At 40.6% G+C, this 14,990-nt stretch overlaps 1 protein-coding gene across 2 annotated transcripts in view; it reads left to right on the forward strand.

Moving 5' to 3' along the window:
* LOC122552713 (apoptosis-stimulating of p53 protein 2-like) overlaps positions 1 to 14,990 on the forward strand; it is a 100,130-nt gene that overhangs the window by 15,864 nt on the left and 69,276 nt on the right. For both annotated transcript variants that reach the window (XM_043695611.1, XM_043695612.1), the window contains exons 2-3: positions 5,064 to 5,211; positions 6,755 to 6,874. In XM_043695611.1, coding sequence (XP_043551546.1) covers positions 5,064 to 5,211; positions 6,755 to 6,874 — 268 coding nt within the window. The remainder of the gene's footprint in view (positions 1 to 5,063; positions 5,212 to 6,754; positions 6,875 to 14,990) is intronic.

The following is a 14,990-nucleotide window of genomic DNA, read 5'->3' on the forward strand; positions in this document are numbered from 1 at the left end:
AGTGCAGAATCATACAATATCTATTTTACTCCGAACCGTTCAACTCAGTTTAGAAATGCTTAGAACTTCTGTTTCCCAATATAATTTATCTAATTTTGCCTCCATGAGTAAGACTGACAAAAGCTGGGGGTTTTTTTCTGTTCGTGAAATCCTTAAATAGTTCAAATAATTTAAATTCCCCGATGTATGATGGAACCTTTAAAATTTCAGATTCAGTACTATCATGACCCAAGATGCAATGACGAACACAAATCTTATTGGGACATGAGAGTAAAGTGTTTGTTCTTATAGTTCTTGGCTACTTCACCTCCATTTCACTGTATTTTGTGCCCTTGTTTGGAGGAAGTGTTTCGACTGACGGTGATTTGTTTACTTTTCTGGATCTACGTGTACACTGTTTTGGGAATGAGGAAGCAGAATGTATGATGGTTGCGAAGTGCTTTATTTGTACAGTATTAGGGCACATAGAATTCCCTACAAAGTGCTTTTGGATTTGGTAGAGTTTCAAGAATTTTATCCAAGTTGTCATAATGTCTCAGACCTTCATATCTTGTCTCTTGCTGATCATATTTAGATACTTTATTGGTATTTTGAACTGAAGCAGAATAAATAATTGTTTTCTTGTATCTACTCAATCCTTACACTTTTGTATTGTTTTCCAGTAAAGTAGTTAATTTAGAGGTTTAACGTGTACAAAATAATAGCTTCATGACAATCAATATTCAGATAGATGAACAATGGCAGAATTTTGGGAAATTGGGCTTACATACATATGGAAATGTTTGTGTTGGTAATACAACAACTTTTTTTTTATAAAGTTTTTAAGAACCTGCTGGAGTTTTGATATTCATTTCCTACCCTACTTGGGAAAGGCAGAAATAGTTAAAGGTTTGCATTGCGTCACAACCTAATAGCAGGAAGTTTAGCTTCAATTTGAGATGCAAGCTTTCCTGTGGGTGATGAATACAGTGACCCTGCAATTGTTCGTGAAAAACGATAATTCTTATCATGACTCCACCTACAAAGCATCACTTCCTGTTTTCTTGCCCAACTTTGTGTTAGACCACATAGACAGTAAACTTAAGAGGTCAGGCCTTGCAGAAGGTAACCAAATAATTGCTGACTAATTTAACACTGTTATAATGTTGCTGTTTTAAGTTTTTTTTTAATTAATTGGTGTATGCTTGCGTACACAATGGAATTAATTTCATCTCTTAAAGCCAAATGTGCATGCGTTGTAAATCATCATACGTGTGTTGTCAATGCAGAAGATAATTACTGCAAATACAGTGCATTGCAATTCTCGGGGAGAATGCTGCCGATGTCCTATTGCTTCAACGAAAATATTTGATTGAGCATACAAGCATAAAAATACAAGGTTTTCTCAGTAAAGTACTGCAGTGTTTCTGAGATGTATTTGTATCATTGGCGCTGATAAGTATTAAGTGCCTAAGAGCGAGAAGTTCATGTCATGAATGAGAAATGAAGTGAAATAAAAAAGGCAATCCCAGAGAATGAAAGTGATTCTCGACTTCGGGATGAAATATTTCTATTTACCAAGTTGACATGCAGTTTTGTGTTTCAGTAAACTTTTAGTTGGCTGTAAGTTTCTATTTTGATAACTGCTTCAAACCAGATAATGTTTCTCAATCTGAAATTGGAGATACAAATTTGGATTTGTTGAAATTAGTTGATGAAAAATGAACAATTACTTCATTAGATAATATATAAAGTGTATTTCAAAATATTCTTCAGTGATAAATTTAAAGTAATTTTGACTACATTATGAACATTTTAAGCAATTTATAATGTGCGATGAGACCATCCACCAAAACCATTGGAACAGACACAAAAATATTTTTAAATCTTTGGAGCATCAGGCCAAGGCTGATGGAGCATTTGTTTGAAGTTTGGAAAGAATATGCACGGCAAATCAAAGAGAGTTTTAGCAGCACCACAGTTGGGAATTCTGAAATTTAGGTATTGCATTCAGAACAGCTGCCATTCCTAGATAGATGTGCCTAGATGTAAGTATTTCATCATCCACATTCGACAAAGCTTCATAGGCATATCTCTTTATTAGGGAAACTAAATGTAGGTCTTGGAGCAGTCTTAGTTCATTGTGAAGAGAATGGTGGCAAACTTGAAGAAGACATAGACTGACTGTGAAATAGGAAGGAAGTGCAGACTGCAGATGCTGGAGGTCAGAGTCGAGACTGGTGCTAGAAAAGCACAACAGGTCAGGTAGCAGCTGAGAAGCAAGAGAGCTCTGCTGCCTGACCTGCTGTGCTTTTCCAGCACCACACACTCGATTGTGAAATAGGAAGGTACATCACAAATGGAATTTAATTATGTCCACAGTCATTTGAACAAATACTCTGAGAGGAAGGGTGAGGTAATTTCTACTTCATTTACTTGATAGCAGAGAGATCTAGTATAGACACAGATCGTAGAAGTGGCATATTGAATTAATAAAGCTGTGTTTTTTTTCAAGTGATAAAGCACAAGTGGCTTGTTAAGCATTATAAATAGTGACATAGAATATATAAAGTCAGTTAACTGGATTTACGTTATTTAATGGTTAGTCCTCAGCCAGCATGCTGCATACAATTCTGGGGGTCAAATTTTAGGCAGAATGCCAAAGCCTTAAAAAAGGAGAGAAGTTATGCTTGAATGGTACAGAGGGTGAAGGACAATCATCCACCTAAAATATTAACTGTTTTGTGCTCTACGTTTGCTGCCTGACCTGCTCAGTGGTTCCAGTGGAGCACCATTGATCCCTCAATTCTACATCACTATTCAGTAAGTTCATGGATGATCTTCAATTCCACCTTCCCACACTAACCACTTAGCTCTTAATTCCTTTGGTAACCAAAAATAATTCCGAATAGGCTCAATAATTGGAATATGGGCCAAGAACTGACAGGTGGGACGAGTTTAGTTTGGGATTATGTTAGGCCTGGACTGGTTTGACCTAATGGTCGTCCTCATCAGATGTACCCGAGAACTCTGTGGGAAGCTAGCGAAGTGATTGCAGGGCCTCTTGCTGAGATATTTGTATGATCGATAGTCACAGGTGAGGTGCCGGAAGACTGGAGGTTGGCTAACGTGGTGCCACTGTTTAAGAAGGGTGGTAAGGACCAGCCAGGGAAGTATAGACCAGTGAGCCTGACCTCAGTGGTGGGCAAGTTGTTGGAGAGAATCCTGAGGGACAGGTTGTACATGTATTTGGGATTGATTCGGGATAGTCAACATGGCTTTGTGATTGGGAAATCATGTCTCATAAACATGATTGAGGTTTTTGAAGAAGTAACAAAGAAGATTGATGAGGGCAGAGCAGTAGAATGTGATCAATGTGGACTTCAGTACGGTCTTCAACAAGGTTCCCCATGGGAGACTGGTTAGCAAGGTTAGATCTCATGGAATACAGGGAGAACTAGCCATTTGGATACAGAACTGGCTTAAAGGTAGAATACAGAGGGTGGTGGTGTAGGGTTGTTTTTCAGACTGGAAGCCTGTGACCAGTGGAGTGCCACAAGGATCGGTGCTGGGCCTCTAGCTTTTGTCATTTACATAAATGATTTGGATGCGAGCATAAGAGGTATAGTTAGTGAGTTTGCAGAAAATTGAAGGTGTAGTGGACAGCTAAGAGGGTTACCTCAGATTACAACAGGATCTGGACCAGATGGGCCAATGGGCTAAGAAGTGGCAGATGGAGTTTAATTCGGATAAATGCGAGGTGCTGCATTTTGGGAAACAAATCTTAGCAGGACTTATACACTTAATGGTAAGGTCCTAGGGAGTGTTGCTGAACAAAGAGACCTTGGAGTTCAGGTTCATAGCTCCTTGAAAGTGGAGTCGCAGGTAGATAGGATAGTGAAGAAGGCGTTTGATATGCTTTCCTTTATTGGTCAGAGTATTGAGTACAGGAGTTGGGAGGTCATGTTGTGTTTGTACAGGACATTGGTTAGGCCACTATTGGAATATTGCATGCAATTCTGCTCTCCTTCCTATCAGAAAGATGTTGTGAAATTTGAAAGGGTTCAGAAAAGATTTACAAGGATNNNNGTGGTGGAGGCTGGGTACAATTGCAACATTTAAGAGGCATTTGGATGGGTATATGAATAGGAAAGGGTTTGGAGGGATATGGGCCGGGCGCTGGCAGGTGGGACTAGATTGGGTTGGTATATCTGGTTGGCATGGACGGGTTGGACCGAAGGGTCTGTTTCCATGCTGTACATCTCTATGACTCTGACTTCTGTGCTGAATGACTCTAAATAAATTAAGTATCCACAGTATCTGATGTATTCAGTTCCATGGATTCGGAGTTCTGTATGAAGGTATTTCTTTCCGTCTCAGTCCTAAATGATAGATGCATTAATCTGAGAACCCGAGTTTGAGGCACCCCAAGCCAGGGGAAACATTTCTTTCATAAGATGCCCTTCATTATGTTTTTTGACATCACTGCTATGCTAATTGGATACATATGTAGCAACTTAAAATTAGGTATTATGGACACTGGAAGCCATCAGCAACTCCAGAATGGTATTCATCCATAATCTGCAACCACATGATCTTCCTCAATCTATAATTATCATTGTTGAATCCCATAGAAACAATATGCTCAGGGTTACCATTGACCAGAAATGGAATCAGTTGCAATATCTACAGGAAGTCAGAATCTGGGAGTTCTGTGGTGATTAACTCATCTGATGCCCCAAGAACATTCATCATTTACAATTGATGTTAACAGTATGATTAAATATCTTCATTTGCCTGGACAAATGCAGCTCCAACTATACTTGAGGCACTAACATGCAGTGGTAGCCATGTGTACAACTTCAAAGATTTTAAATCATTTGCTAAACCATGAGATAATATTGTGTAAGTCGTCTGCTGTTGGTTGATCACTGTAAAAGATCAATTCTGATCATGTATAATTTTCACACTGTGGATAAACTTGATGCTTGGACTAAGTGTAGAATTACACGATCTTCATTATGAGCTTGGCAGTGTTGAGGAAAAATTGATCTAGGTAAAGCTTTTCTCTTTGCTTGATGTAGATGTTTCTCACTGTGTACCTGAGGAACAATGATCAACATTACACAGAGGTACCAATCACTCCAGATACCACGTGTCGAGATGTTATTGGTTATTGCAAAGAACCAGGAGAGAGAGACTGTTATTTGGCTGAGCGTTGGCATGGTGCTGGTAAGTGAAATCTGTTCAGCTGCTACATGTTCAAGCTATTTTGTTGGATAGACACTATTGACTTGGTTTCTTTTAGAATACTGCAAAAAGGCTATTTTATATTGTATGTTCTGGCTATAACGTAGCATTGAGGCTGTTGCAAATTAACAGACATTAGCAAAGGCCCTGCTGTGCTGTTCTAGCAATAAAGTTTCAACTTTGATCTCCAGCATCTGCAGACCTCACTTTCTCCTCAAAAAAAAATTGAACCAGTTAACTTGAAATAGTTTTCTCATGAATCCTACAGAGCAGTTTCATGTTTTCTCACTTTCTCCTACATGTTTTGCTCATACTGGGTAGGTAGTAACCTATCTTAACTGAAAGCACTTTGGAACAGATTGTCAGCTGAGACAGTGTCGTTTTGTTGGATGAAATGCTAAACAAAATTCCTAGTTTGTTTTCAATTTGCTATGAAGAATAATTTGTACATCATACGTGTTGTTATTGCCTTACTGAAGGAATATGCTGGACATTGAGTGTTCTCAGTGTTGTCACTAATGTTAAAAACTTTATTAAAGTACACAAGATTCTCTGATTTACCTGTCTTTTTAGGTCTAGGTTATCAAAGCATGGCCCAGTTTGTGCTTAATAAGAATTGCCATTTATTACAAATAAATAATTTCTAGCTACAAGCCTACAATTTGAGCCATCAGCATATGACTTCAGTTAAAACTTTAAACCCCTTATAAAACTCATGCTACACAAACATACAAACACAAGAAGAGTGTGAAGGGCAGAGAGAGCGAGAGAGAGACTTGGAAGGAAGTTCACTGACTCCCTGTAGGTTTCACTGAGGTGATCCATTTAGATTGTCAGTATGTACGGCTCAGTCCTTGTTCTCCAATACTTGCTTGTAGGATGCATGAGGCAATTAATTCTGATGTCTATGACGTCTTTGTTAAAAGGCACAGTTTACTACAATGGCTGAGGGAAAAAAAAGCTTCCTTCAGGTTTGAGGTGGTTCTTGTTGCAGAGGAACACCCCCACCCACCCACCACCCCCTCCCTTACCCCAGTCCCTTTCTGTCCTCTCAACTCCCTGACCCTCTCTGAACGCTCCCCATCCCTCTCTGTCCCCCCTCATGTCCCACCCACCTCCGTTGCCCTCCCCACCCCAGCCTGTTTCTCCCCTGCCGTTGCCCCATCTCTGTCCGTTTCCCCCTCTTTGTTCTCTCATCTGCTCATCTCTCTCTCTTTCTCTCGCGCTCTCCCTCCTGTTGTTCCCCTTATGTCTCTTCCCACCTTTTCCTTTCTTTCTATCTCACTTAACCCTCTTTTGCCGCGTGTGCTCACTCTCACTGTGGAGGAAAGAAACCAGCACAGAGTCTGAAAAACATGACTTGTAACTTTACCCAGTTCTGTCTGTGATCAAGAATACAGAAACTTAAAAAGATACAGTCTTTAGTGTGTAAAGAATGTCAAGTCTCATGATTTGTAGGTTGAAAACGCTTTTTAGTAGTATTCGGTTTGTTGAACAGAAATAATTTAGTTTTTCTTCCATGTAGAGCGTGTCATAGCAGATAATGAGCGTATATATGATATTCTACAACAGTGGGGTGTTCAAAGAAAGGATGTTTGTTTCTATCTGCGCCATGAGCGTCCACCGAGCACAACCAGGGATGCAGGTAAGATGTGTGTCACATTTGTTCAGCCTAATTTACTGGATTTTTTCATACATGAGAATCCATTCACTTTCAGATATTCTCAAACTGTTCCAATTCACTTTTCATATCTTTTTTTGTTGTGTGTAATGCTCATTTCTGGAATTAGTTCCTAGTGGATAAACAAGTTTGTATAAGCAAAACAAGTAAATCCAGTCTGATGCAGCTTGCCAGATTTTTTAGAGTTCTCATGATCATTGCAACAGACAGCAGTTTTATGAAAGACTAAAGAACTATTATAGTTTGCTGAGAAGTACAAATAATGTTTTAAAAATCATTGGCACAACCACATCTTCAATAGGGTAATTCATATTTATTCTTAAATTTGCAAATGTAGAATGGGAACTGACCTCTGTGGCGCAATTGGTTCTACATTGATAAGGTTTCCTGTTTTGAAAATTTTAAACAACAGTTTATTTCAGAATTGTGTCTTGAGAATAATTTTGAAGTTGATACCCAAATGGTAAAAGGTTTTCAGAATTCTGCATCTTTTCTAACAGGCAAATTACAAGATTTTGAAAGGACAGGCTAACATATGATTTCAGTCGTATACCAATGCAAATTCTAAAATCCCATCTCATTCACTAATGAACCTTTGCTGCACTGAACAATGACTCCAGATGCACAGCAATATGGTTGACTGTTAACTGCCCATAGAAATGGCATAGCATCAACAGCAATGCGAATATGAGCACTAACTATGTAACTAGGCAAAAGTGAGGACTGCAGATGCTGGAAACCAGAGTTTAGAGTGGTGCTGGAAAAGCACAGCAGGTCAGGCAGCATCCGAGGAGCAGGAAAATCGATGTTTCGGGCAAAAGCCCTTCATCAGGAATCATGGTGAAGGGCTTTTGACGGAAAACTTCTATTTTCCTGCTCCTCGGCTGCTGCCTGACCTGCTGTGCTTTTCCAGCACCACTCTCATCGAAACACTAACTACGTAAGGTCCAGTCTTCTGATGCTAGTTTGTGTTGTGAACGTTCCAAACTTGGATAGGCCACGGTCAAGTAGAGATTTGTGGAATAAAGAGAACTTTTCAGTAATTTAAGTACAATCTTTTAATTTTAAGTATGAATATTAAATCCATGATTAGGAGAAATGTTACTTAAGTGACTAGGGCGATCTGTGTCAATTAGAGTCATAGAGATGTACAGCATGGTCCAACCTGTCCATGCCGACCAGATATCCCAACCCAATCTAGTCCTACCTGCCAGCAACCAGCCCATATCCCTCCAAACCCTTCCCTATTCATATACCCATCCAAATGCCACTCAAATGTTGCAATTGTACCAGCCTCCACCACTTCCTCTGGCAGCTCATTCCATACAAGTACCACCCTCTGCATGAAAATGTCGCCCCTTAGGTCTCTTTTATATCTTTCCCCTCTCACGCTAAACCTATGCCCTCTAGTTCTGGACTCCCCGACCCCAGGGAAAAGACTTGCCTATTTATCCTGTCCATGCCCCTCATAATTTTGTAAACCTCTATACGGTCACCCCTCAGCCTCCGACACTCCAGGGAAAACAGCCCCAGCCTGATCAGTCTCTCCCTGTAGCTCAAATCCTCCAACCCTGGCAACATCCTTGTAAATCTTTTCTGAATCCTTTCAAGTTTCACAACATCTTTCCAATAGGAAGGAGAGCAGAATTGCACGCAATATTCCAACAGTGGCCTAACCAATGTCCTGAACAAACACAACATGACCTCCCAACTCCTGTACTCAATACTCTGACCAATAAAGGAAAGCATATCAAACGCCTTCTTCACTATCCTATCTACCTGTGACTCCACTTTCAAGGAGCTATGAACCTGAACTCCAAGGTCTTTTTGTTCAGCACCACTCCCTCGGACCTTACCATGGAGCATATAAGTTCTGCTAAGATTTGCTTTCCCAAAATGCAGCACCTCGCATTTATCTGAATTAAACTCCATCTGCCACTTCTCAGCCCATTGGTCCATCTGGTCCAGATCCTGTTGTAATTCAAGGTAACCCTCTTAGCTGTCCACTACACCTCCAATTTTGGTGTCATCTGCAAACTTACCAACTGTACCTCTTATGCTCATGTCCAAATCATTTATGTAAATGGCAAAAAGTAGAGGCCCAGCACCGATCCTTGTGGCACTCCACTGGTCACAGGCTTCCAGTCTGAAAAACAACCCTACACCACCACCCTCTGTCTTCTACCTTTAGAGTCAGTTCTGTATCCAAATGGCTAGTTCTCCCTGTATTCTATGAGATAGAACCTTGCTAATCGGTCTCCCATGGGGAACTTTGTTGAACGCCTTACTGAAGTCCATATAGGTCACATCTACTGCTCTGCCCTCATCAATCTTCTTTGTTACTTCTTCAAAAACCTCAATCATGTTTGTGAGACATGTTTTCTCACGCACAAAGCAATGTTGAGTAGCCCGAATCAGTCCTTGCCTTTCCAAATACATGTACAACCTGTCCCTCAGGATTCCCTCCAACAACTTGCCCACCACTGAGGTCAGGCTCACTGGTCTATAGTTCCCTGGCTTGACTTTACCGCCCTTCTTAAACAGTGGCACCACGTTTTCCAACCTCCGGTCTTCCGGCACCTCACCTGTGACTATCGATAATACAAATATCTCAGCAAGAGGCCCAGCAAACACTTCTCTAGCTTCCCACAGAGTTCTCGGGTGCACCTGATCAGGTCCTAGGGATTTAGCCACCTTTAACCATTTCAAGACATCCAGCACTTCCTCCTCTGTAAGCTGGACATTTTACAAGATGTCACCATCTATTTCCCTACAGTCTATATCTTCCATATCCTTTTCCACAATAAATACTGATGCAAAATATTAATTTAGTACGTCCCCCATTTTCTGTGGTTCCACACAAAGTCCGCCTTGCTGATCTTTGAGGGGCCCTATTCTCTCCCCAGTTACCCTTTTTTCCTTAATATATTTGTAAAAACCCTTTGGATTCTCCTTAATTCTATTTGCTAAAGCTATCTCATATCCCCGTTTTGCCCTCCTGATATCCCTCTTAAGTATACTCCTACTTCCTTTATACTCTTCGAAGCATTCACTCGATCTATCCTGTCTATACCTGACATATGCTTCCTTTTTCTTAATTAATCCAATCAATGCAATTAACTGAACATCCTTGCTATCCCAAATGTCTTTCCATGACCTTGATCTGGCTTAGCTTGTGCCCTTCTCAACTTCGCATTGCTTTTTGCAAACTTCAGTCTTTTGATGCAAGCTTCTTGTGTATATGTTTTTTTTAACAAGGCACTCAGCCACTTAAGACCACCTAAATGGAACTTGCTCTGTGAAAACCTTTCCATCTCAACATCTGTCCCTGTTTTCCAAATTATTTTCAAGTATATTTCATGAATTTAGCCTTTAGGTATGTATCCTGACTCTCAAAAAGTAATAATTAGCTCTACTGGAAGTGGGGAAAGAGGAAGGACCAATAAATGTACCTGTTAAGTTTTGGAAGGTGAGCAATGGTGTACCACCAGCTTTGAGGTTGATATTCTTTCTTCTTCACTATAATGCCACTACTTCCAAGATGGGAACACTAGTCAAAACAATTTTTAAATGGTTAAACATTGTGGGAACAGAATCAAAAGCAATTTAAGGGGAGAAGGGAATGCAGGAATGCTTCTTAGCAAATTCTACTTGCAGATCATTATTTACATGAATCTACTCCAACTAAATTCACCTTTTGTTCAAAAAAGGGTCAAGCCAATACTGTGGTAAATTTACAAAATGGAAAGCCTCACTTCCATGAAGCAAACTTTATACAAATTCAAGGGTAAACAAATCAGATTAAGGTCCTTAAATGAAAGCAAAATGCTCTGAATGTTGGAAATCTGAAATTAAATTGAGTCTGCCAGAGAAATTCAGCTAGTCTACCAGCAACTATGCAGAGAGAAAACCGAGTTTACGATTCAAATCCAAAATCTCCTCTTCAGAGATATGTAGACTTGAAAAATTTTTTGAAAACCTTGACAAACTGGGAGGAGAGCAAATGGAATAGATGGTGAGGAATGCAGGCAGGATTAAATCTGTACTGAGAGAAAAGCCTACAAGGCATTGTGTGTATGTGTATGGTGGTCAAAATGATGGACAATGTTTGCATTGTGAAATTGTTGAACTGTTGAGTTCTGAAAAGTTGTAAAGTGTCTAAGTGTAAAATGAGGTGCTGTTCCTCGAGATTGCATTAAGCTTCACTGGGGCACTATAGCAGGACTAGGACAGAAACATCAGCATAGAGAAAGATGGTTTGTTGAAATGCGAAGTTATTAAAAGGTAGGGGTCATTCTTATGTACAGAGCGGAGGCATTGTGTGAAGTGGTCACCAAGTCTGTGTTTTGGTCTTGTTAATGTAAAGGAGACTGTGTTGTGCGCAGTAAATCCAGCAGACAATCCTAATTGAAAGGAGTACCAGTAAATCACTGCTTTATCTGGAAAGTGTGATTGGGACCATAGACAGGAGGAGGTTAAAAAAACAGCTCTGATTGCTCAGGAAGGGTGAGGGAGTGTTCGAAGTGATAAAGTGAACCAGGGTGTCACTGAGGGAATGAATCCAGAGAAGACAGGCAGTGGAAGAGAGGAGAAAGTGTTCTTGTTGGTGGCACCCTGGAGATGGCACAGGATGATGTTTTGCAGGGTGAGAAGTGAGGACAAAGTTGAACCCTACCGCTGTTTCATAAGGAAGTGGAAAGGGTCAGGGCAGAAGTGTAGGCAATGGGTCAGACACAGCTTAGAGCCGTGCCAACTGTGGTTGGATGAGGAGTGGGGATGGAATTCTCACTTGATGAAAAAGGAGGGCATGTCATAAGCACCCCTGTGGAAGATGGAATTGTTAAATCAGTAGCAACAGATTCCGGGAAATTGGGATAATGGAATGCAGTTCTGGTACAAATAAGGGTGTGCGGTAACTATGAGAGTCAGCGGGTTTGCATGAGACATTAGTGGACAGTGTATCCCCAGAAATAGAATAAGCAAAGTCAGGGGAGGGAAGGGAAGAATCTGAGATGGAGGTGTTGACAGTGAGAGAAGGTTGGAAATTGGAAGCGGAACTGATTGATTTTTCCAGTTCCAGATGAGAGCAAGACAGGATTGATGATATCATTGATGTATCAGCAAAGGATTAATGGGAGGATGCCTGAGTAGAACTGGAAGCAAGACTGTTTCACAGACCCCAATAAGAGACAGGCATAACTAGGACCATACCTTGAGCCTGGAAATAGTGAGATGACTTAAAGCCAAATTTTTACAATTAGTGCAAGGTCAGCAAAGTTCAGGAGATTGGTGGTGGATGAGTTCTGTTCAGTCCTCCTTTCAAAAAAGAAGTAAATTATTCAGACCACCCTTGTGAGGGTCCACATTAATGTTAGCTGAAAATGTGTTGCTGGAAAAGAGCAGCAGGTCAGGCAGCATCCAAGGAGCAGCCTGACCTTGGATGCTGCCTGACCTGCTGCGCTTTTCCAGCAACACATTTTCAGCTCTGATCTCCAGCATCTGCAGTCCTCACTTTCTCCTCCACATTAATGTTATGCTAGAAAGGATGTAGGTTTGCTCGCTGAGCTGGAAGGTTCATTTTCAGATGGTTTATTACCATACTAGGTAACATCTTCAGTGATCCTCCAAATGAAGCACTGTTGGTGAAGCCCGCTTTCTATTTATATGTTTGAGTTTCCTTGGTTTTGTGATGTCATTTCCTGTGGTGACATCATTTCCTATGACTATGTCATTTTCTCGGTGCGTAAAATGGTAAATATCACTGACGAAACGTCTGAACACAAACCTTCCAGCTCCACAAGCAAACCGACATCCATAACTTCCACCTGAGCAAAACATCTTCTCAAAACTTATTATACTCGGATGACTAATGATAAAAGTAAAGTATCAGTGCTAGTTCTGACAAATAAGTTGAGCACCAGATAGGTTGTTCACCGTACTGACACACTATAATCCCCCAGCGTTTAACTTTTTTTCTTCAACTTATCCATAGTTTTTTTTTCCATTTGGTGCATAGCAAAAAGCTGGATTAATTCATGAATAATTTAAAGTCTGCACGTAGACTTTGCAATCAAAACAGTTTGTTTTTTTACAAGAGCTGAATTCAAGAAGCTGGTCTTTTTTCAAGTGTTCTACTTTGTCCATTAAATAGTTTATTGAATTGTGCTGTACTCAGATGTAATTGCATTAATGTTGGATTATGGTAAATCAGTGATTTGTCTGGTAGTATTAATGATTCCTTTAGCGCTTGCACTTCGAAGATTTGCTGTTTTGCTAATTTTGTTAGATGTTTCACTGTTATATTTTACTTCAGAGAGTGGCCTCTTGTTAAGCTACTCCATGTATACATTTTTATGTATTTGGGTTTCAGCTAAACAAAGATGTAAATTAAATCCATTTCTCCAATTCCAATGCTGCTATTGTGCTTTGCTCTTCTTGATTAATTCATGATTAGCTCACAGCTGAAAAGAGGCTGTGCCATGTGGAACTGGTGAAATCCAACTGATTATTGGTGAGCGCATTATTGAGTAAATTATATTGGAGCACTGGTAGTTTCTTTTATTGGATTTCTTATTAGGAATAGGTTAATAATAATTGTTATTAGCTGGAGGAGTCATGCTGGTGGGATGTACCAGAGCAGTATTCCTCCTTAGAGATTAGATTCCCTACAGTGTGGAAACAGGCCCTTCGGCCCAACCAGTCCACACCGACCCTCCGAAGAGTAACCCACCCAGACCCATTTCCCTCTGACAAATGCACCTTACACTATGGGCAATTTAGCATGGCCAATTCACCTAACCTGCACATCTTTGGACTGTGGGAGGAAACCAGAGCACCTGGAGGAAACCCACGCAGACACTGGGAGAACGTGCAAACTCCACACAGACAGGCACCCGAGGCTGGAATCGAACCTGGGATCCTGGTGCTGTGAGGTGCAGTGCTAACCACTGAGCCACCATGCTGTCCTTTATTGATTAATGTTCTATTGGATCAGCTTCAATAGTGGTTTGGCTACTTCTGAGTCACTTCTGTAAAAGGTTGTCAATTTCGCTTCGTGCAGTAAGTCCAACACTTTTTTTTGTTTGAAGGCTGGTGTTTGGTGGTGATTTTGAGGGCTGTTGAGAATATTCACGAGCTGGTCTTTCCTTTTGAGGGTTTTATGTTTCTTTAATTTCAAAAATTACTTTATTCTTTTTTTATACAAACATAGTAGCTGAAGCACTTTGATTCTGTAGTCTTTAAGTATGAAGAACAAAACAAGCCCAAGGCGTTCCTTACTGAGGGAACACTGCCTCAAAGGAAAAGCTACCATGTAAAGTCTTTGAACCAAATTACAGTAGGGACCCATTATCAGATCTTCTGGTACACCAAATATATGTAACTGCTACATTGCGTTAGTAAGAAATGCCTTTGGGTTGTTGGAACTGTCATGATAGTCAAACTCTAATGTTTGTTTTCAATGTGCCAAAACTATACAAAACCAAACTGCTCTAGTGATTGTTGGGTATAGAAAGATGTTTTTTAAATGAAAAAAAAACATCCATTCAGTACTTCTGGCTGTGTAAGACTGGAGATGTGGGTGAAGGCAGGTAGCTTGCGACGGAACTAGATTTGTTGGAACTGATTTGGAATAAAGCTGTACTCGAGGGGTTCAGAATGCAGTTCACATCACATAGAACATAGAAGAATACAGCGCAGTACAGGCCCTTCGGCCCTCGATGTCGACGGAACTAGATTTGTTGGAACTGATTTGGAATAAAGCTGTACTCGAGGGGTTCAGAATGCAGTTCACATCACATAGAACATAGAAGAATACAGCGCAGTACAGGCCCTTCGGCCCTCGATGTTGCACCGATCCAAGCCCACCTAACCTACACTAGCCCACTATCCTCCATATGCCTATCCAATGCCCGCTTAAATGCCCATAATGAGGGAGAGTCCACCACTGCTACTGCAGGGCATTCCATGAACTCACGACACGCTGAGTAAAGAACCTACCCCTAACATCTGCCCTATACCTACCCCCCCTTAATTTAAAGCTATGCCCCCTTGTAAGAGCTGACTCCATACGTGGAAAAAG

Source organism: Chiloscyllium plagiosum, chromosome 9 (genome assembly GCF_004010195.1).
Source record: "Chiloscyllium plagiosum isolate BGI_BamShark_2017 chromosome 9, ASM401019v2, whole genome shotgun sequence".
Classification (NCBI taxonomy): domain Eukaryota; kingdom Metazoa; phylum Chordata; class Chondrichthyes; order Orectolobiformes; family Hemiscylliidae; genus Chiloscyllium; species Chiloscyllium plagiosum.